Source organism: Caretta caretta, chromosome 3 (genome assembly GCF_965140235.1).
Source record: "Caretta caretta isolate rCarCar2 chromosome 3, rCarCar1.hap1, whole genome shotgun sequence".
NCBI classification, from domain to species: Eukaryota; Metazoa; Chordata; order Testudines; family Cheloniidae; genus Caretta; species Caretta caretta.
In genome coordinates, this window is record NC_134208.1 from 1,244,047 (window position 1) to 1,265,499 (window position 21,453).

The 21,453-nt window shown below is 67.9% G+C and overlaps 1 protein-coding gene across 3 annotated transcripts in view; it reads right to left on the minus strand.

Annotated features, from left to right (window-relative positions):
- CAD (carbamoyl-phosphate synthetase 2, aspartate transcarbamylase, and dihydroorotase) overlaps positions 1 to 21,233 on the minus strand; it is a 34,293-nt gene extending 13,060 nt beyond the window's left edge. For 2 of the 3 annotated variants that reach the window (XM_048846144.2, XM_048846143.2), the window contains exons 1-24: positions 16,795 to 16,937; positions 15,802 to 15,941; positions 14,784 to 14,913; positions 14,261 to 14,403; positions 12,479 to 12,620; positions 12,084 to 12,255; positions 11,371 to 11,556; positions 11,027 to 11,139; positions 10,261 to 10,403; positions 8,079 to 8,210; positions 7,638 to 7,871; positions 6,891 to 7,112; positions 6,376 to 6,564; positions 5,821 to 5,945; positions 5,163 to 5,296; positions 4,841 to 4,953; positions 4,400 to 4,650; positions 3,433 to 3,679; positions 3,238 to 3,336; positions 2,637 to 2,861; positions 2,185 to 2,367; positions 1,392 to 1,610; positions 656 to 823; positions 393 to 575 (exon numbers count right to left, since the gene is read on the minus strand). In XM_048846144.2, coding sequence (XP_048702101.2) covers positions 393 to 575; positions 656 to 823; positions 1,392 to 1,610; positions 2,185 to 2,367; positions 2,637 to 2,861; positions 3,238 to 3,336; positions 3,433 to 3,679; positions 4,400 to 4,650; positions 4,841 to 4,953; positions 5,163 to 5,296; positions 5,821 to 5,945; positions 6,376 to 6,564; positions 6,891 to 7,112; positions 7,638 to 7,871; positions 8,079 to 8,210; positions 10,261 to 10,403; positions 11,027 to 11,139; positions 11,371 to 11,556; positions 12,084 to 12,255; positions 12,479 to 12,620; positions 14,261 to 14,403; positions 14,784 to 14,913; positions 15,802 to 15,941; positions 16,795 to 16,876 — 3,975 coding nt within the window. In that variant the 5' untranslated portion in view covers positions 16,877 to 16,937. Of the gene's footprint in view, positions 1 to 392; positions 576 to 655; positions 824 to 1,391; positions 1,611 to 2,184; positions 2,368 to 2,636; positions 2,862 to 3,237; positions 3,337 to 3,432; positions 3,680 to 4,399; positions 4,651 to 4,840; positions 4,954 to 5,162; positions 5,297 to 5,820; positions 5,946 to 6,375; positions 6,565 to 6,890; positions 7,113 to 7,637; positions 7,872 to 8,078; positions 8,211 to 10,260; positions 10,404 to 11,026; positions 11,140 to 11,370; positions 11,557 to 12,083; positions 12,256 to 12,478; positions 12,621 to 14,260; positions 14,404 to 14,783; positions 14,914 to 15,801; positions 15,942 to 16,794; positions 16,938 to 21,181 lie in introns of those variants that run through there. The other variant, XM_075126257.1, reaches the window with a different exon arrangement.
- Positions 21,234 to 21,453: the final 220 nt, after the last annotated feature.

The window sequence follows — 21,453 nt, forward strand, 5'->3', positions numbered from 1 at the left end:
GTCTCAGGAGGCGGCGAGGCCGCGTGGCTCACCCTGGGGGAAGAGTGAGACCCCGGGGAGTCTGGGTCACTGAAGGGCTCCTCCCAGAGACTGTTCCCAGGCTGGGGCATAGCCCAGCCCTGAGGGTCCAGGACAGAGGTGCCTGCCCGTCACCAGTGTGACAAGGGACCTGGACCAAGTCAGTCTGTGAGAAGCCAGCCTAGAGCAAGGTGCAGGGCTTGGGCCTCCCTGCCCAGGAGCAGCCTGCTTCGTCTCCCGCTGCTTTTGGCTGCTGCATGTTAGCGTTCTGGATTCTCAGAGCAAGTCATGCTGCGTTGCAGCCATGCAGCGAGAGGATTTAACCTTCGCATCCAGAATCTCCGAGCACGTGCCACGGCCTGCCCCGTCCTCACCTTGTAGCTGCCGATGGTCAGCAGAATGTTCTTCTTGGGGATCTTGAAGCCAGTGCTCAGCATGGCTTTCAGGTAGGCCTCGCAGCGGTTCTCCCCAAAGCAGGCCACCTCACCCGTGCTGGTCATCTCCACGCCCAGCACCACGTCCGCCCCCGCCAGCCGCGAGAAGGAGAACTGGGGAACCTGGGGGTGCAGAGAGCAGGGTGAGGCTCAGCAAGCCAGACAGCCAAGACCACCCCATCCACCGCTCCCCACCCACTCACCTTGACACCGACGACTCCAGTGCCTGTCATCAGCCCCACCGACTCCACCTCCTCGCCCATGATCACCTGGGTGGCCAGGGCCACCATGTCCACCCCCAGTGTCTTGGAGACAAAGGGGAAGGAGCGGGAGACACGCACGTTGCACTCGATCACCTTCAGCTGGTCGTCCTGCAGAAAGACAGGAGTGTGGGGTGACCCACCCCGGAGCCCATTCCCAATGCCTGGTGAACCAAACCAGCCCTGCCCATCCTGGCCAACAGCCCCTGCCGGACCTATCCTCCAGGATCAGAACGGCCAGGCTGGGTCAGAGCAAAGGTCCCTCTAGCCCACTCCCCTGTCTTCCCAGTGGCCAGTGCAGTTACCCCAAAGGGAACGAACTGAGCAGGGAATCAGCAAGTGAGATATATGGAGCACCAGGGCTCTGCCCCTGGCTCGCTTTGCCCTTCCCAGGGCACTAAGCACCCAGAGAGGCAGGGCAGGGCCAGGCCCCCATAGACCCCAGCACGCTGCTCCCGCTCTCCCACCGCGTCCAGGGCCCAGCCCCCATGGGCCTGCCCCAGGCAACTCTGGCCTGGATGTGACGCGGGCCTGGCTGCAGGAGACGCTGCAGAGCCCAACGCTATCAGCCGGGGAAGGGGTGCAGCCCCCCACAATGACCCCATGACCCAGGGCATTGAGGCCGACTGCTCCCCGGGTCCCTGCTGCCCGCCAGCTTGCCCCCACCCCCCGGCAGTACCTTGGCGATGAGCTGCAGGTTGAAGGGCCCCGTGACCTGCAGCTCCTGCCCGATGGCATGCACAATGGCCTGGATCCGCTCCAGGGTCTTGGGCGTGATGTCCTGGGGCGGCGTGACCAGCGTGGCGTCCCCCGAGTGCACGCCTGCGTTCTCAACGTGCTCCGAGATGGCAATGGCCACCACCGTGCCATCACAGGCCACGGCGTCCACGTCGATCTCCTGGAGGGGGGGGGGATGACCGGACCCCTGAGTGCCCCCAGCCCCCACTGCACCAGAGTGCACCTGCCCCAGCCTGCTCTCCCTGCCGGTACTGCCCTCCTCACTCCAACCCCCCCGTGCACAGACCGCACCGCAGTGCGCCCCCCAGCCAGTACCACCCCCACCACCCCCTACTGCACAGGCCACACCAGAGTGTGCCCCAACCCAGCCCGCCCCCTGCCAGTGCCACCCCCACACCCCGGTGCCCCCCAGCGCCACCTCACCCACCCAGCCCCCCACTGCAAACCTGAGTGGTCCCCACCTGCCAGGCAGCGCCTGACCCCCACCCCTCCAGGCTCTAGCCAGTCCCCGCAGCACAAAGAGCCAGACAGGCACCCTGCCCGGGCTGGAGCCAGAGCCCAGCAGCTCCAGAGGGGACAGTCGGGCGTCCCCCTCAGCGTGACCTGGGACTGGGCCCCGGGGGAGCGGAGGGGGGTGTGCCGGCCCCACACCCCAGGGTGAAGCTCTGCCAGCGGCTGCCCAGGAGGCGGCCCCTTGCGGCCGACCCCCCCACGGAGCCAGGGCCCACACCGACCTTGGCCTCCTGGATGAACTTGGAAATGACGACGGGCTGCTCCTTGGACACGGCCACAGCGCTGCACAGAAACTTCTCCAGGTCGCCGTCGGAGTAGGCCACGTTCATGGCGGCCCCGCTCAGCACGTAGGAGGGGCGCACCACGCACGGGTAGCCCACCTTGCAGCAGAACTGCTGGGCCGACTGCGGGCAGAGAGACAGGCTGGGCAACCCCTCCGCCGCCCCATGGCGCGCGCGGGGCCGGGGCCCAGGCAACCCCTCCGCCGCCCCACGGCATGCTCGGGGCAAGTAACCCCACCCTGCCCCATGGCACGTGCAGAGGGCACTGGGCAGCCCCTTCCCCGTTCGCCCCTCAACACACACCCCCCCCGCCCTGCCCCACAGCGCACACGGGGAGGAGGCCCTGCAGCCCGGCCCACAACACACCCCGGGAGGGTAACGGCCCCACTCACCTCCATGTCGGAGAGCTCCTTCCAGAGGGGCTGGCTGATGCCGATGGTGTCCAGCAGGCGGGAGAACTTGAACCGGTTCTCGGCCGAGTCGATGGCCTCGGGGGAGGTCCCCAGGATACGGCACTGTTGCCGGTGCAGGGCCATGGCAATGTTGTTGGGCAGCTGCCCCCCCATGGACAGGATCACGCCCTCGGGGCTCTCCAGCTCGTAGATATCCATCACCACCTGCCGGGGCCAGGGGCCGTGCAGCCAGCGGGCGGGGAGCCGAGGCAGGCCTCCTGGCTGCACAGCCCCCTCCCTGCTCGCCAACCCCCCCGGCTGCACGGGCCCACCAACAGCATAGGCCCCTCCCGGCTGCCCCCCTGCCCCCAAAGGCACCAGCCCCAGATGGCACAGGCACCCGGCCAGACAGGCCCCTCCCAGCAGCACGGGGCCCCCCACTGCATGGCAGTCCGGCCAGCAAAGGCAGCAGAGCTTCATGGGGCGCCCCCCCCAACCATCTGGGCCCCTCGTCTCCCTGACCACACAGGCCCCTCCGACCCAGGCCCCCAGCACGCACTCGGCCTGGCCCCGGCTGTGCCCACCCCCCGGCGCGGCTCACCTCGAAGGAGATCTCGTCGAAGTAGAGGCGGTCGCACATGTCATAGTCGGTGCTCACGGTCTCCGGGTTGTAGTTCACCATGATGGTCTTGAAGCCCATCTGTAAGAGAGGGGAGCCCTGAGCCGGCGAGGCCAGCGTGGGGGCAGGGGAGCCAGGGTGCGAGGAGCCCAGGGCCAGCCCGGCCTGCCCCCTGACCTTGCGCAGCTCCTGGATGCAGCCCACGGCGCACCAGTCGAACTCCACGCTGCTGCCGATGCGGTAGACGCCGGAGCCGATCACCATGACGTGGGGCTCGCGGAAGGCCAGGTCGTGCTCCGTCCCGTTGTACGTCAGGTACAGGTAGTTGGTCTGCGCCGGCCACTCTGCCGCCACCGTGTCGATCTGCTTCACCACGGGCAGGATCTTCAGGTCGTGCCGCATCTTCCTCACGGCCAGCTCCGTGCTGCAGGGAGGGCAGGGCTGAGAGCAGGCAGAGACAGCCCCCCACCGCACAGGGCAGCCCAGAGAGACAACGACCCCGGCACGCACGTCCGGGGCAGCAGCTCTCTCGTTTCTGAACGCCAGACGTTGCAGCAGGAGCCCCGCCCCACCTCCCATGGCCCCCCCAGAGCCCCCCCCGCCCACGCCCCTCCAGCCCTCGCCCCCCCGCTCACTCCACTCTAGGGCCCTCCACGCCCATGCTCCTCCAGGCCCCATCCCCCCCCACACACACACACACCCCACTGCTCTCTCCCTTCCCCCCTTCCACTCTCCATCCTCTCCACCTCCAACCCCTGCCCCCCCCCTCAGTGGGCTCCCTCTGCCGCTGGCCTGGGACAGGGGCTGCAGCCTGAGGCAGAGCCTGGTGCCTAACCACAAGATGTGGGTCGGAGGCAGCCCTGGCCGAGCAGGGACTGGCGCCGGTTGATGACCCAGCACCACCGCCCCCACTGGGCGGTTTGGTGTCCGGTCAGTACACCGGAGCAGATACCGAACAGGTCCCCTTTCGACCGGACACCTGGCACCCAGCGGATCCTGCCAAGCAGGCCGCAGCGCATCCTGGGAGCTGTCGGCTGCCATCAGCTTGTGCCCACTCAGAGAAGCAGCTGCTGGAGGTCGCCACCATGCCCTGCCCCCTCCCTCAGTGCCAGGCTGACTCCCGCTGCCCTGCCCCAGGCATTACCTGAGCACGGCCAAGGCCACCTGCTTGTCGGAGAAGCCCAGCTGCTTGGCTTTCTTGAGCACGTCGGGGGGCATGGGGCTCTGCCCCTCGCGGTAGGACTCCAGCCGCACCGCGTGGTCCGTGATGTTCTTCATCTTGTGCAGGAACCAGCGGTCGATCTTGGTCAGCTCGTAGAGCCTCTCAATGGGGTAGCCGGCTCGCAGGGCGGCCGCCAGCACGAAGATCCGTTTGTCAGTGGGCGTCTCCAGCTCCTGCCAGGAGGGAGCAGCTCCGTCAGGATCCAAGACCCCAGCCCTGATGGGGGGCCCAGCCTGGGACCCCAGGGCACTCGGGACAGCACGGGGAGCCGCTCAGGCAGCATCAGCTGGAGACATGCCTCCTGCCCCCAGAGCTCATGGGAGCGCCCCACGCCCCAGAGCCCCCCCCAGCGCCCCCACTCACCACGTCGGAGGCTGGCTTCACGGTGTGGTCAAAGCCGACGCAGTTCTCATCCACCATGCGCAGCGCCTTCTGGAAGGCCTCCTCGAAGTTCCGCCCGATGGCCATGACCTCCCCTGCGGGAGGAGAGGGGACAGAGTGAGCGGCCAGGGCCCGGCCTCCGCGAGGGGGCAATCCTCAGCAAGCCGCCCCCCGCCGGGAAGGGAGGGAAGCCCCCAAGGCACCGCCCAAGCCGGAAAGGCCGCGGGGAAGGCGCCTTGGGTCGGGGTGGGGTCCCAGGAGGCCCTGGCGTCTCTGGGTCCATGGGGCCTGCTGTGTCACGCACCCACGCTCTTCATGGAGCTGCCGATCTTGGTGCTGACGCGCAGGAACTTGCTGAGGTCCCAGCGCGGGATCTTCACCACGCAGTAATCCAGGCTGGGCTCAAAGTTGGCCGTGGTGGAATTGGTGACAGAGTTCCTGTGGGGTTGGGGACAGAGCAGGTTCAGCAGCCAGCCCCCACCAGCGGGCACCCCAGGGGCCAGACACCCAGGATGGGGCAAACCCCCGGGGGGAAAAGGGAGATGGAGACCTCGCTGTGAGAGGGGCAGGGCAACTGAGCCTGGGGACCCAGGATGACTCTCCAGGAGACGGGTCCAGCAGGGGTAGCCCAACGGCTAGTACCATCTGAAGCTGAACTGGTCAAAGCTCCAGGAGAGGGAACTTACCAAGCCCGGGGCTTTGCGGGGGGACACGGTCTGGAAGGGGCAGTGACTGCCTGAGGCGTGTCCCCCGCTGCCTGGTTGACCCTCCCAGCACCCCCTGAGGAGGCCTGGACCCAGGGCCTGGCTACAGTGGCTCACGGCCCGGCTGCTGCCCTGCTCGCAGGCCAGGTGAGCAGCGCCCACCCCGCAGGCCGGGAGCCTTCTGGAGTCTGCACCACGCCCTGCCAGGGGACGTCACGCTCAGCAGCTGGCCCACAGGCCCCACCCCAAAGCCATTACCTGAGGACGGGCAGGGGGATGCCCAGAGCCAGTTTGGCTGCCACATAGGCCAGTGGGTAGCCGGTCGCCTTGCTGGCCAAGGCGGAGCTCCGCGAGAGCCGGGCGTTTACCTCAATGATGTAATACTGCGGGCGAAGAGAAGGGCATGAGAAGCTGCTACAGCTGGCCAGACCCCGGCTCCTCCAGCTGCCCTCCGTCTGCGGTGCCGGGCAGGGGCACAGAGCAGGGGCACTGGAATGGGGGGAGGGTCAGGGGGCTATGCCCTCCCACTTTTTACCGGCAAGGAGCAGTGATGGAGGAGGAGTGGAGAGGAGCAAGGAGAGGGCAGGGCCTCAGGGGAAGGGGTCCCGGGGGCAGGGCCTCAGTTCAGGCACCAATGGCCCCCACTTTTAGGAAGTTTCGGCCGCTCCTGGCACAGAGCCGGGCCAAGGATGCTGGGGTGCTCTGCCAGAGCGGGGCGGTCCACGGGCAGCTGGCTGGGGCAGGGAAGGTGGGGCTGTCCCAGAACGCCGTGCCCCAGGCGATGCATGCTGGGGCCTGCTGGCCAGCTCTCACCTGCTCCGACTCGGGGTTCAGCGCGTACTGGATGTTGCACTCGCCCACGATGCCCAGGTGCTGGACCACCTTGATGGCCGTGCGGCGCAGCGTGCTGTACTCTCGGTCGTTCAGCGTCTGGCTGGGAGCCACCACGATGGACTCGCCCGTGTGAATGCCCAGCGGGTCCAGGTTCTCCATGTTACAGACCTGCCGGAGGGAGCGTTTCACCCCACTGCCCCTTGCTGCGGGGAGGCTGCCCACCCGCCCCAGCCTGGTGTAGACTGGGCCAGAGACGCAGGGCCCCAGCCCCAGCCCGGTCTCCAAGGGCCGCTGGCCGCGAGCAGCCCAGTGCACTCTGGGGCCTTTGCCTTCCTCGGACGCCCACAGCCCCAGCACACTGGGCATGGGGGGCACTGCAAGGGGCAGGGCGGCTCCCCAGCCCAGGGGCGTCTGTAACCCTGAGCTCCCCGCTGGGCGCATTAGGGACGCGCCAACTCCCTCCCCACCGCAGCGCCCCCTGCCCCCCTGCTTACGGTGATGCAGTTGTTGTAGGCGTCACGCACCACCTCGTACTCGATCTCCTTCCAGCCCTTCAGGGACTTGTCCACCAGCACCTGGGAGGTGTGCGCGAAGGCCTGGCTCACCAGCGCCGTCAGCTCCTCCTTGCTGTTGGCGAAGCCGGAGCCCAGGCCCCCGAGGGCGTAGGCCGAGCGCACCAGCACCGGGTAGCCCAGCCTCGAGGCCGCGGCCTGAGCCTGCCAGGACCACAACCAAGGAGTCAGGGGGGCCGACTAGGGCTCGGGCCGGGCCACACAGGGCAGCAGCAGGGCGAGGGCTGCACTGTGGGGGAGCAAGGGGCACTGGGGATGGGGGAACAGTGAGGGTGGGGGCTGTGCTACGGGGGGGGGGGGAAGAGGTGCTCGGGGAGGATGGGGGAGCAGAGGGTGTCGGGGTTGTGCTATGGGGGGGACAGGGGAGCCAGTGGCAGTGGGGGGTCTTGGGGACAGTGGGGGGGATGGGGGAGCCAATGGCGGGGAGGGGGGCAGGGGGGCCGTGAGTCTGCTCAGCTGGACTCGCTAGGCAGAGCTCACAGGGTGAGGCAGGCGCCCAGGGGCTCAGAGTCATTGGGGAGCTGGCCCCAAAGGGACAGGGGGACCCCCTGGGGGCTAGCTCACTGGAGGGTTCCTCCGAGGGACTGTCTGAAAGCTGGAGCACAGCAGGGATCCTGGGGATCCCAGGGATCCCCAACAACCGCCCCTCCGGGGAGGGACCCCCCATACCTGCTCCAGGGAGGAGGCTGCCTCACTGGGTGCCACGTGCTCGTTGATCTCCTCCATCTTCTCCACAAAGACCTTGCGATCCTCCGTCATCTCGATGGAGGCCATGGGCGTGCCCAGCACCTGCACCCGGTACCGGGCCAGTACCCCGCCCTGGGTCAGTGCCACCCCACAGTTCAGTGCTGTCTGGCCCCCGAAGGTCAGCAGGATGCCGTCCGGCCGCTCGTTCTTTATCACCTGGGTGCAAGGGAGGGGCTGTGATTGGGGGCCCGGCCCAGAGCCAGCATCCCTCCCAGCCCCCTGACCTCAGGGCAGCTCCTCATGGGCGGCGTGCCAAATGGTTTTCGGGAAGCCGCGGACTCCTGGCCACACCCTGCACCCCACAGGGCGGCTCCCATCAGCCCCAGGCCAGTGCACAAGTCTCCCCACGAGGCTGGGGCTCACCTGCGTGACGTACTCCGGCGTGATGGGCAGGAAGTACACCTTGTCGGCCAGCCCCTTGGAGGTCTGCACCGTGGCGATGTTGGGGTTGATCAGCACCGTCTGGATGTTCTCCTCCTTCAGCGCTTTGATGGCCTGGCCAGGGGGGAGGAGAGCACCGTGACAGCCCATAGTATCCCGCCCCCCGTAACCCTTCACCCCATCACACCAACGCTCCTGCCGCCACATCCCTCCGCCACCCTCTGCCCCTTTGCCCAACCTTCTGCCCCATATCCCTCCGCCACCCTCTGTCCCTTCACACCACCCTTCCTGTCCCATAACCCTCCGACACCCTCTGCCCCAACCCTCCCGCCCCATATCGGTCCGCCACTCTCTGCCCCTACACCATGTGTCTCTGCCCTCCTGCCCCAACCCACATCCCTCCACCACCCTCTGCCCCTTCCTCCAACTTTCCGCCCCGTATCCCTCCGCCCCATATCCCTCCATCACCCTCTACCCCTTCCACCAACTTTCCGCCCTGTATCCCTCTGCCCCTTCCCCCCAACCCTCCGCCCCGTATCTCTCCGCCACCCGCCCCAACCCTCCGCCCATATCCCTCTGCCCCTTCACCCCAACCCTACTGCCCTAGTATCCCTCCACCACCCTCTGCCCCTTCACCCCAACCCTACTGCCCTAGTATCCCTCCACCACCCTCTGCCCCTTCACCCCAACCCTACTGCCCTAGTATCCCTCCACCACCCTCTGCCCCTTCACCCCAATCCTTCTGTTCCAATATCCTTCTGCCACCTTCTGCCCCTTTGCACCTATCCCCTCTCCCCCCTTTGCACTAACTCCGTGACACTGTACCTCAAAATAACCCCCTCTAATCCCCATAGTTCACCACTTGTATACGATTGTGTGTGTTGCACAAATCATGCCTCACGAGGCATGATTTGAGAAGACCTGATCTGTTGAGAGTCACTGTCCTGCTAATACGTGGGCATCAGCATCATCAATGAAGTTGTGAAATCCGCTCAGTTACTGACCCGTGTTGTGAGTCTGGGGAAGGGACGCTGACTAGCCCCTGACAAACAAAGGGACTGAACGCAGGTGTTGAGAAACTGAACTGCTTAATCAGGTTTCAGAGTAGCAGCCCTGTTAGTCTGCATCCGCAAAAAGAACAGGAGGACTTGTGGCACCTTAGAGACTAACATTTATTTGAGCATAAGCATTAGATGCATCCGATGAAGTGAGCTGTAGCTCACGAAAGCTTATGCTCAAATCTGTTAGTCTCTAAGGTGCCACGAGTCCTCCTGTTCTTTTTGCTTAACCAGAGAGCCACCAGCAGGGGATCTGGAAACAAGAAATTGACTATTCCCCTGAAGGACACTTGGCAGCTCACGCAGGCCACGGCACTGCCTGGCCCTATGACCCAGCAGAGACTTTTCCAGGACAAAGGGTCAGAGTAGAAATGGGGGGAATCTCTGCCCAGGCCACGTGACCCCGGAAAGGCAAAGAGCTAATGCTGAACTGGGGGGAGGGGTCCCGGGCCAAAAGGAGACATCGCAGCGTACGGTGAAGCAGCTTGTTCTGCTCTTCCAATGACTCGCCTTGGCAAAGCGTGAGAACTAGATCGCAGCTCTGGCTTCTATTCTTGTTGTAACCACTTCCGACCTTCTAGGCCCATACTGCTCATAATCACTTCCCCGCTATCGGGCCCCAGTTAATACGCTTGGTTCAACGTTTGATCAAAAACAGCGTGAGCAGGGGAATATCCATTGCTCTGTGACGGACTAATTAATGCGCCCGCATTGAGCAGTGGAGACGCACATTTCTGGGGTGCAAGGCTGGAGGGGTTTATGGGTGTCTCCCCGTATACTGGTCATGAGCGGCACTTCACTGGGGAGCCTCTCCATGCAGATGGCTCGAGAGCAAAGCCTGGAGGGGCTGCTGGTCACTAGGAGAGCAGTGCTAGAACCGGCATGGGCTACAGGGCTAAGGGGACACAGCAGTTCCAGTCTAGCTTGTACTCTGGGGGGGTGTCACAGCCCCCCCACCCCCGCCCCCTTTGCACTAACCCCTCTGCTCTCATATCCCTCTGCCACCCTCTCACTCTGCAGCCCCACTGTGTCCCTGCACCACCTCTCCGTGCCTGGAGCCCAAGCAAGGCCATGACCCAAGGGCTGGGAGCAGCCAGGGGACTCACCTGCGAGCCCGAGTAGTCAAACTCTCCGGCCTGCCCAATGGAGAGGCCCCCCGAGCCCAGGATAAGCACCTTGCGGGGCCGGGCTGTGTCCCCGTCCGCCGGGGGCTCCTTGTAGGCCAGCCACTCCCGCAGTCTCTCTCGCACTGGGGAGAAAAGCCAGGCCCGGCTGCCGTTAGCCTGACCAGTGGATCAGGCGCATCCTCAGCATGGCCAAGGCTCGGGCCACACTCCCACTGTGGACACCCAGCTTGGGCAGCACCCAGCCTCCCTCCAGGCCCCTCGTGCTGGGCTCTCCCCCCTGCTAGCGTCACCACACCCCGATGGTGCCACCCAGCGGGGAAGATGGGGCAGACACGCCGCAGCCTGAGACTAGTGCTTCTGATGAGGCGGAGAGGCCAGGAACCTCCATGGAGCTGGGTCTGGCTCCCCGGGGCAAGCAGCCCAGGGGGGCATCTGGTGCCTTTGCCCATGGCATCATGAGGGGCTCAGAAAGACATTCCCTAGAGGTGCCCACATGGCTCCAGTCACTTCCAGAGGCCCCTCATCTGGAGCCTGCTCTTGCCTCAGAGGGTGGCATGGCATAGCAACACCCATGGGGGCAGCACCCTCCCCGCACTGCTCCGACACGAACCACCCGAGACCGGCTGGGCCGCAAAGCCCGGGGGAGTCTCCTCCCAGGGCACAGCCCATGGGCCAGCACCCAGCTCAGAGCACCAAGGGCACTGACCAGCCACAGCCGCCCCCCAGAGCCAGGCCAAGCTCCCACCTGTTCTGGAGTTCTGGCTGCCCGTGCTCAGGTCCTGCACAGTCTCCAGGAAGACATCAAAGAGGCCCACGAGGTCTGTGGGGCCAGCCCGGTGTTCTGGGTGAAACTGAACGCTGCAAGGGAGTAAGAGTACCAGCCCGGGTCAGACATGCACCGCCCCATCCCCCCACCCCCCTGGGCCAGACACGCACTGCCCTGCCCTTGATAAAACCCTGCCACGCGGCACCCCAAGCCATGCCACAACCAGGCCCCTCTGTTCTCTGACATCGCTGGGGGGGCCCCCAGGCACAGCTGGGCCTGACACCTTCCCCTGGGGCACCCAGGGTCCCCCCCGGCACTCCCACCTGAAGAAGGGCTGGGTGTCATGCACCAGGCCCTCGTTGGAGTGGTCGTTGGCGTTGGTGAAGAGCGCGGCCCAGCCCGGGGGCAGGCTGCCCGGCTCCACCGCGAAGCCATGGTTCTGTGAGGTGATGAAGCAGCGCCGGGAGTCCTCGTGGATGCAGGGCTGGTTGTGGCCTCGGTTCCCATACCTGGGGGCGGGAGGGGAGGGGTCAGCGAGGGCCCAGGCCCCACCAGGGGCTGCGGAGACACGGCCCCTGCCCTAGGGAGCTCACGACTAGCTGGCGACAGCCCCCTGCCCTCAGGAATGGGCAGCTGGCCCGAGGCTCCGCCCAGGGAGCAAGGGGCGCGATGGAGCCTCCCCCGGCCGAGTGACCCCACGGGCTGGGTACAGTGTCCGGGGCAGACCGGAGACGGCGCTCCGTGCCAGAGTCTGGTGCTGCGACAGCTCCCCCCCGGGATGCCCTATTCCTACATCCGGGGCACGGGCAGAGCTGTTACACAAAAACAGACCCCTGCGGAAGCCCACGGGAGACCCTCCCCACCATCCGACACCCTTCCGTTCACAGGGACTCGCTGTGCGGGCCTTGGCCCAGCTCTGCCTCCGTGTACGGCGGCTCTGCCGAGCCCACCTTGCTCCAGCAGCCCCAGCGCCACGCCGGGCGCGCTGTGGGGCGGGGGCAGGGCTGCCTGCGGGGCCCAACCCCCACACACTCACTTCATCTTGTAGGTCTTGGCGCCGATGGCCAGCGCGAGCAGCTGGTGCCCCAGGCAGATCCCGAAGACGGGCTTGGGCTGGGGCTCGCCCAGCAGCCGGCGCAGGCTGGCGATGGTCTTCTGGCACGAGAGTGGGTCCCCGGGCCCATTGCTGATGAACAGCCCGTCAAACTCTGCAGGGACAGGACGGGTCAGCAGCAGGGCAGCACCCATGGTCCCCCGCAGCCTCCCTGATATCCCAGCTCCCGCGTTCCCCCACAGCGCCCCAGCCCCCGCCTGCCCCTGCCTCAGCAGCTCCCTGCCCCTTCAGCACCAGGGACCCCACCCTCAGCCATCCCCAGCACCCCACGCATGCCGGGCACGCCGCCCTCAGCTGCTCCCACTGATGCCCCTCACCTGCGCTGTCCAAGGGGTGGTCCCAGGGCACCACGGTCACAGCCGCCCCCCGCTGGCACAGACATCGGATCTGGTTGTACTTCAGGCCACAATCCACAGCTGTGATCCTGACCGAGCCGCCAGGGTTGAACACTCTGGGCTCCTGCGGGGAGATGGGACAAAGGAGGCCAGTGGCAGGCCAGCCAAGAGCCCCACAGCAACCACTGCCCGCGCACTCCCTGCCCCACCCCGGAGCGGAGGGGAGAAGGGGATGGGGTGAGGGGAGGAGCCCAGTGTCACAGATCCACAGGACAGATACTACGCCCCAGCTTGGGAACAGTCTCTTATGGGACCCCCTCAATGGGCCAGAGCCCCCAGGGTCCCACTCTTCCCGAGGGTCGGCCACGCGGCCTCCCTGGCTCCAGCCCCCGGCTTGGCACAGGAGCTGAGCCCGCGTGACCCAGACGCCTGGGAGAGACCTGCCCACTCCTCAGGGACACCCAGCCAGGACTTGGAATGACACCACCGGGCGCTTTGCAAACCAAGCAGGGTTTATTCGCCGCCCGGAAGCAGCATCGGCAGGTCTCAGCTTAGCCTGGAGAAACCCAGGTTAAAACTGGTCCATTCTGGTCCAGCCAGAGCCACCCGCCAGCCAAACGGGAGTGACTCTGCTTGGGGCTCCGTCTCTCCCTCGGACACCTGCTTCAGTGCCCACTTCCTCCGGCATCCCCCTCTTCAGTCCCTGCCTGGCCTGGTCTGCACTAGGAACGTCCCTGGGCGGAGCGGCATCTCTCGGGGCGTGGAAAACCCAGAGACGCAGCTCTGCCGACCCAGCCGCCCGCGCAGACAGCGAAAGGCTTCTCCTGTCGGCCTGCCTCCCTCCCAGCCAGCACTGGGTTTGCAATGGTGCCCATGGCACCGTGGTGCCCGGGCCAGACTCAGAAGGGCCCTGGCCCCCAGACCGGGCCCTGGCCCACACTGAAACCCCGCCCCCGCTCAGCCTCTTCCGTGGCCCCGCCCACCCCACTGCTCTCCACCACCAACCCCCCACCCCCACAAGCAGCAGGCAGGGCCTCGGGGCGCAGCACGGCGGGGCAGAGGGAGGGGACCGAGACCCACACGAGGTCAATCCGGCCCTGCTCCTGCCTGTCGGGCAGTGGCTTGGCCAGACCGAGGGGAAAGCACCACCCCGTGTGAAGCACAGACATTCCCTCAGCCCTTCCTTCTCTCCGGGGGGGCCTTTACTCAGGCGCCCGCTGGGGGGGGCAGGGGGAGGGACCTTCCTCCAGGGCCATGCGTGTCCAGGTCACCGGGGCTTTCCAGCGTCTCCCACGGCGGGTTCCCCGCAGCCACGGGGTCACTCGCAGCACGTGCCAGCGGACCCCATTCACCACGGCCCGGCCAGCCAGGCGACGCCCCCCTCGCGTCCTGCGTGGCCCCAGGAGCCAACATGACGCACCCCGCAGGGGAACGGAGGGCACGTCTGTACCAGTGCAGCCATCGAGGGGTGGGGGGCTTCGTCCAACTCCCGGTAACACCCTCCCCCCCGCAACAAGCGCCATACCTCAGCCCACGGCCAGTCCCAGCGCAGGCCAGCGCTGGGCGAGGCCGGCAGGCGTTACAGAAAACCGCCACATCGGCACCCCCGGCGGGGGGAAGTCCTTGGCTCCTACACTGGACACCCCACGGCCCCCCCAAGGCTAGGCTCAGCCCTGCCCCCATCCATCGCCTTCCCCCGGACAGCCCAGTGCCCCAAGACCCAGCCCCATGCAGGGAGGGGCGACGGGGCGGGCCCAGCTGTACCTTCAATGACACCTCCTGCACCAGGTGCCGCTTGTTGGGGTCCTCGAAGGGCAGGCTCCTCTCTTGGCCCCCATCCAGCACCAGCCTGCCCAGCAGCGTCCCCTTCTCCCGGATCCTCTTCGTCAGAGCCCTGGTGTCCACCCCTGGCAGGGATCCCAGCGTGAGCGCCAGCCCCCGCCCCCCAGCCGGGAGCCCCTCCTCCCCCCGCCCCCTCCCCCCGCTCCCCAGCCAGGAGCCCCTCCCCCCACCACCCCCTGCCCCCGCTCCCCAGCCGGGAGCCCCTCCCCCCACCACCCCCTGCCCCCGCTCCCCAGCCGGGAGCCCCTCCTCCCACCACCCCCTCCCCCAGCCTGGCCCCTCCTCCAGCCAGGAGCCCCTGCCTCCTGTCCCCAACCCCCCTCCTCCTCCAACCTAGAGCCCCTGCCCCCTCACCATCCACCCCAAAGCTCCCATCTCACCCCCTTCCCAGCCCCCAGCCCGCCCACCCGCTCAGCCCCAGCCCTCGCCCCCTCCTGCTCCCCACCTTCCAGCCCGGGAATGTTCTGCTCCTTCAGCCACTGGTCCAGCGAGCACGCGGCACTCCAGTGGCTGGGGATCTGCGAGCACTCGCCCACGATCAGCGCCGACACGTGGATCTTGCTGGACTCGAACCACTGCGGGCGCAGAGAGGGGTGAGCTAGGTGGGAGCCAGGGCGAGCTCTGCGGGACCCCAGCGAATGCCCGAGCATGCAGGGGGCTGCCCCCACCCCAGGCAAGGGCTGCCGTGACCGAGTACTCCCTGTCACCCACAGGCCCCACTCCCACCTCACAGGGGGCCGCCAGCTGGAGTGAGTGCCCCGGGGAGGGAGAACACCGTGTCACGGGGGGGCTCCCACCCACCTGCCCCTGCACGCTGGCCACAGCAGCCTCTGGGAACCCCTCCCCACGCCTGGCACACTACAGAGATGCAGGCTGGCCCTAGCCCCCTGCCAGAGGGCGCTCTGGATGCGGGGCTGCCCCAGGCCCATGTTCTGTCTTGCTGGCCCCATGGGAGACGGGCAGGGCCCTGCTGTCGCAGAGCTGCAAGGCAGACAGCCATGGGCGGGGACTGGGGCTGCCTGGGGCAGCCCATTCCAGGCAGGCACCTCACAGGACTCGGCAGGGCCTTCCCCTGGGGCCCCAGCCTCTCCTTAGCAGCAGGCTGCTCTGGGCCCCGGCACAGCACGGGCACAGGGCGCCCACAAGCCCCACCCGCCAGGCTCAGTTGCCACAGCACCTCTCCCCCCCCCCTCCACCCCCCGCAAGACACTAGCCACCCGCCTGTCCCGGGAGAGTCCAGGGCCTCGCCAGCCCCCAGCCCCACCACTCAGGGCAGGGGAAGTCGGCTGTGCCGGCTGCCACGGGGCCCCTGTGGGAATCAGGACTGCTCTGCCCTATGGCTGTGGGCATGGCTGCTGCCCGGCCCTCAGCAACTTCCACCCGCCCCGCAGCTTCATCCAGGCACCTGCAGCAGCCCCCAGGTGCCAACCGTCCCCGCGCCCCACCCCTGGCCCGGCGCTCACCCGGCTGAGGCCGCACTGGTCGGGCTCATCCTGCGGGACGCCGTAGTTCCCAATCAGAGGGTAGGTCAGCACCAGGATCTGGGATTTGTACGAGGGGTCTGTCAAGGCCTCGAGGTAACCCACCATGCCGGTCTGGAAGACTGCAGCCCAGGGGAGGAAGGAGAAACTGCACTCAGCACGGCATGGCTCTGCCAGGGTGGGCAGGACCCCGGAGCACGACACCGCACCACCCCCCGGCCCTATTGGCACAGCACGGCTCTGCCAGGGTGGGCAGGACCCCGGAGCACGGCACCGCACCCCCCCCGGCCCTATTGGCACAGTATGGCTCTGCCAGGGTGGGCAGGACCCCGGAGCACGGCACCGCACCCCCCCCCGGCCCTATTGGCACAGCACGGCTCTGCCAGGCTGGGCAGGACCCCGGAGCACAGCACCGCACCCCCCCCCGGCCCTATTGGCACAGCACGGCTCTGCCAGGGTGGGCAGGACCCCGGAGCACGGCACCGCACCCCCCCGGCCCTATTGGCACAGCACGGCTCTGCCAGGCTGGGCACAGCAAACGAAGCGTCCCCAGCGACTGGAGCATGCTGCCAAAGGCTGCAGCCTAGCACCAGGAACCCCCTCCCCTGGGCTCTAGAGCTGCCCCCTCCGCTGGGCACCCTGCCCCAGGCACGGGGCACCCCCCGCACCCGGCCTGGGGAGAGGAGGGACCCTGCGCCGCTGGGGCACGCTGCAGTGCTGGGGGGAGCAGTGCGGGGCTGGGCACAGGATCGAATGGAGCCTTTCCCACCCCCCGACCCCCCGGGGCCTGCCCCCCATTCCCGCATCCCCCCACCGGCTCGGCCAGGGCCTGCCCCCCATTTCCTTCCCCCCACCCGGCTCTGCCCCCCCCCGGGCTCCGCCAGGGCCTGCCCCCCATTCCCTTCTCCGCACCGGGCCTGCCCCCCATTCCCGCATCCCCCCCGGGCTCCGCCAGGCCGCCCCCGCCCCACTCACCCACTTCCCCGGCGGCGGAGCGCGCAGCCCCGAAGGGGCGGCCCCGCAGAACGGCCCCGTCCTGCAGCACCAGGCAGCCCATGGCGGGGCCGGGCACGTGGGCGCGGGGCGGGGAGGCCGCGGCGGCTGCGGGGACGCGGCGCCGCGTGCGGGGACTACGCCGGCCTGCGCGGGAGGGGCCGGATGCGGACGGAGCGAGCCCGCCCCGCCTCCGAGCTCCCGAGCCCGCCCCGAGCGAGCCCCGCCCCGCCTCCGAGCTCCCGAGCCCGCCCCGAGCGAGCCCCGCCCCGCCTCCGAGCTCCCGAGCGAGCCCCGCCCCGCCTCCGAGCCCGCCCCGAGCGAGCCCCGCCCCGCCTCCGAGCTCCCGAGCCCGCCCCGAGCGAGCCCCGCCCCGCCTCCGAGCTCCCGAGCGAGCCCCGCCCCGCCTCCGAGCCCGCCCCGAGCGAGCCCCGCCCCGCCTCCGAGCCCGCCCCGAGCGAGCCCCGCCCCGCCTCCGAGCTCCCGAGCCCGCCCCGAGCGAGCCCCGCCCCGCCTCCGAGCTCCCGAGCCCGCCCCGAGCGAGCCCCGCCCCGCCTCCGAGCTCCCGAGCGAGCCCCGCCCCGCCTCCGAGCCCGCCCCGAGCGAGCCCCGCCCCGCCTCCGAGCTCCCGAGCCCGCCCCGAGCGAGCCCCGCCCCGCCTCCGAGCTCCCGAGCCCGCCCCGAGCGAGCCCCGCCCCGCCTCCGAGCTCCCGAGCCCGCCCCGAGCGAGCCCCGCCCCGCCTCCGAGCTCCCGAGCGAGCCCCGCCCCGCCTCCGAGCCCGCCCCGAGCGAGCCCCGCCCCGCCTCCGAGCCCGCCCCGAGCGAGCCCCGCCCCGCCTCCGAGCTCCCGAGCCCGCCCCGAGCGAGCCCCGCCCCGCCTCCGAGCTCCCGAGCCCGCCCCGAGCGAGCCCCGCCCCGCCTCCGAGCTCCCGAGCGAGCCCCGCCCCGCCTCCGAGCCCGCCCCGAGCGAGCCCCGCCCCGCCTCCGAGCTCCCGAGCCCGCCCCGAGCGAGCCCCGCCCCGCCTCCGAGCTCCCGAGCGAGCCCCGCCCCGCCTCCGAGCCCGCCCCGAGCGAGCCCCGCCCCGCCTCCGAGCTCCCGAGCCCGCCCCGAGCGAGCCCCGCCCCGCCTCCGAGCTCCCGAGCCCGCCCCGAGCGAGCCCCGCCCCGCCTCCGAGCTCCCGAGCCCGCCCCGAGCGAGCCCCGCCCCGCCTCCGAGCTCCCGAGCGAGCCCCGCCCCGCCTCCGAGCCCGCCCCGAGCGAGCCCCGCCCCGCCTCCGATCTCCCGAGCCCGCCCCGAGCGAGCCCCGCCCCGCCTCCGAGCTCCCGAACGAGCCCCGAGCGAGCCCCGCCCCCGACTCCGAGCCCCCGAGCCCGCCCCGAGCGAGCCCCGCCCCGCCTCCGAGCCCCCGAGCCCGCCCCGAGCGAGCCCCGCCCCGCCTCCGAGCTCCCGAACGAGCCCCGAGCGAGCCCCGCCCCCGACTCCGAGCCCCCGAGCCCGCCCCGAGCGAGCCCCGCCCCGCCTCCGAGCCCCCGAGCCCGCCCCGAGCGAGCCCCGCCCCGCCTCCGAGCTCCCGAGCGCGCCCCGAGCGAGCCCCGCCCCGGCTCCGAGCTCGCCTTGGCGGGCACGGCGGGAGTTCCCAGGGCCCGCGGGCGAGGCCGCGCTGCTTTGCCGGAGCCCAGTGGTGCCGGGGGAGCCTTGTCGGCTCTGCCCTCCCCCAACTCTCTGCTCAGACCAGACACCCCTGCCCGCCCCTCCTCCGAGGGCCCACCCGCCATCCCCCCATCGCTCGCCCTCCCCCCCCCACTGACTGGCTTAGTTTCACCCCGCTGGCTCAGCTGGGGGTGCAGGCTCTGGGGTGGGGCCAGAAGTGAGGGGTTCAGGGTGCAGGAGGGGGCTCCAGGCTGGGGCTGAGGGTTGGGGTGTGGAGGGGGGTGAGGGCTCTGATGTGGGGCTGTGGGTGAGGGATTTGGGGTGCGGGAGGGGGCTCCAGGCTGGGGCTGAGGGGTTCGGAGTGCGGGAGGGGGCTCCAGGCTGGGGCTGAGGGTTGGGTTGTGGAGGGGGGTGAGGGCTCTGGTGCGGGGCTGTGGGTGAGGGATTTGGGGTGCGGGAGGGGGTTCCAGGCTGGGACTGAGGATTGGGGTGTGGAGGGGGGTGAGGGCTCTGGTGCGGGGCTGTGGGTGAGGGATTTGGGGTGCAGGAGGGGGTTCCAGGCTGGGGCTGAGGGTTGGGGTGTGGAGGGGGGTGAGGGCTCTGGTGTGGGGCTGTGGGTGAGGGATTTGGGGTGCGGGAGGGGGTTCCAGGCTGGGGCTGAGGGTTGGGGTGTGGAGAGGGGTGAGGGCTCTGGTGTGGGGCTGTGGGTGAGGGATTTGGGGTGCGTGAGGGGGCTCCAGGCTGGGGCTGAGGGGTTCGGAGTGCGGGAGGGGGCTCCAGGCTGGGGCTGAGGGTTGGGGTGTGGAGGGGGGTGAGGGTTCTGGTGCGGGGCTGTGGGTGAGGGATTTGGGGTGCGGGAGGGGGCTCCAGGCTGGGACTGAGGATTGGGGTGCAGAGGGGGGTGAGGGCTCTGGTGCGGGGCTGTGGGTGAGGGATTTGGGGTGCGGGAGGGGGCTCCAGGCTGGGCAGTGGGCATCCCCTGGCAGGCCCGTCGGGGCCAGTGCATTACAGCGTCTCCCAGAGGCTCTCAGCACCCTAGGGCTGGACGGGCCCTCCAGAGGCATCTGCTCCTGTCCCCCGCAGCGAGGCAGGACCACGGACTGTCTGAGCAGCCCTGACGGGGGGGTGTCCAGCCGGCTCTGGGAACCTCCAGTGGGGACGGGGGCTCCACGGCCTTCCTGGGCAATCCGTCCCACTGCGTCACCCCCCGGGCAGGACGCTTTTCTGGGGTCCAACCGAAACCGCCCTGGCTGCAATTGAACCCATGGCCTTTGATCCTGTCCTCAGTGGTTAAGGAGAACAATTTATCCTCCTCCTCTTCAAAGTGTAACCACACACCTCCTGGCGTGGTGCTGGGGCACCCAGAGCACTAGAGAGTAATGAGTCTGCCACAGCTTTTAGCTCATGCAGTAGAGCAGAGGTGGGCAAACTACGGCCCACAGGCCACATCCAGCCCTCAGGACCATCCTGCCCAGCCCTTGAGCTCCTGGCCGGGGAGGCTACCCCGGCCCCTCCCCTGCAGCTACACCGCTGCATGGGCAGTGCGGCTGGCTCTGGGTGGCAGGACCGCGAGCTCCTGCTGCTCTCAGCTGCATGGTAAGGGGGCGGGTGTTGGATAGGGGCAAGGGGTCCTGGGGGGCAGTTGGGTGGGGCAGAGGTTCTGGGGAGGGGGTGGTTGGATAGGGGGTGGGGTCCGGGGGGGTGGTTAGGGGTGGGAGGTCCTGGGAGGGGGTGGTCAGGGGACAAGGAGGGAGGGGTGGTTAGGGGTGGGGGGTCCCGGGAGGGGGTGGTCAGGGGACAAGGAGCGGGGGGGTGGATGGGTCAGGGGTTCTGAGGGGGGCAGTCAGGGTGTGGGAAGTGGGAGGGGGTAGATAGGGGCAGGGGCCAGGCTGTTTGGGGAGGCGCAGCATTCTCTGCCCGGCCCTCCATATAGTTTCGCACCCCGATGTGGCCCTCGGGCCAAAAAGTTTGCCCACCCCTGCTGTAGAGGCTCATGCATTTAGCTGCAGAAGTCCTAGGTTCAATCCCACCCACTGGCATCTGTTGGCATTACAAAAACTTCTTACACACTTTAAATCTGTTACCATGCCACCCTCCGTCATCTCCAGATGAAACAAACCCAATGTTTTCAATCTTCCCCCAGAGGTCATGGGTTTGAGACCTTTAATGGGTTTTGTTGCTCTTCTCTGGACTTTCTCCAACTTCTCCAGATCTTTTCTGTAATGTGCCCACAACTGGACACAATACTCCAGCCTTATCAGCATGGAGAGGCGGGGAAGAATTACTTCCCATGTTTCGCTTACAACACTCCTGCTAACAATCCCAGAACAGCGTTTGCTTTTTTCGCAACAGTATTGCATTGTAGACTCATACTTCGTTTGGGAGCCACTCTAAGCCTTCGATTCTCTGCTGCAGTGCCCCTTCCTAGGCCGTCCTGCCCCATTTTTTGGCTGTACATGCTATTTTTTTCCCCAGGTCATTTATGGTAAAGGTTTTATTGTGCACATCGAAACACCACCCATCTACCACGAGAAAGAAAACCAATACAATTACATTGAGGATGGGAGAGCATGCAGAGGGACTGCTGCAAGAAGCCAGCTTTCTCTTTCTTCCCTTGACCAAATGCTGGGGGGAAATGCAAACACAGCCCCCCCACCACAAATGATGCAGTCCAGTTCTGCTCTGTCTTATACCAAAAGCAGGGGCCAGAATGCCTACCAGCTACGAGGTGAGACAGCATTTTTGGACAGGCCATCTTCCAACTTGCATGGCGAGAGCCAAAGGGAGTGGTCCAAGAGGCTGCAAAAGCAGAAAGTGCAATAATAATGGGTGATTTCAACTATCCTCATAATGACTGAGTAAATGTTATCTCAGGGCGTGTCGCAGAGAGAACATTTCTAGACCCCATAAAGGCCTGTTTCTTGGAGCAGCCTGTCCTGCAACCCCTAAGGGACGAGGCAATTCTTGATTTAGTCCTAAGTAGAGCACAG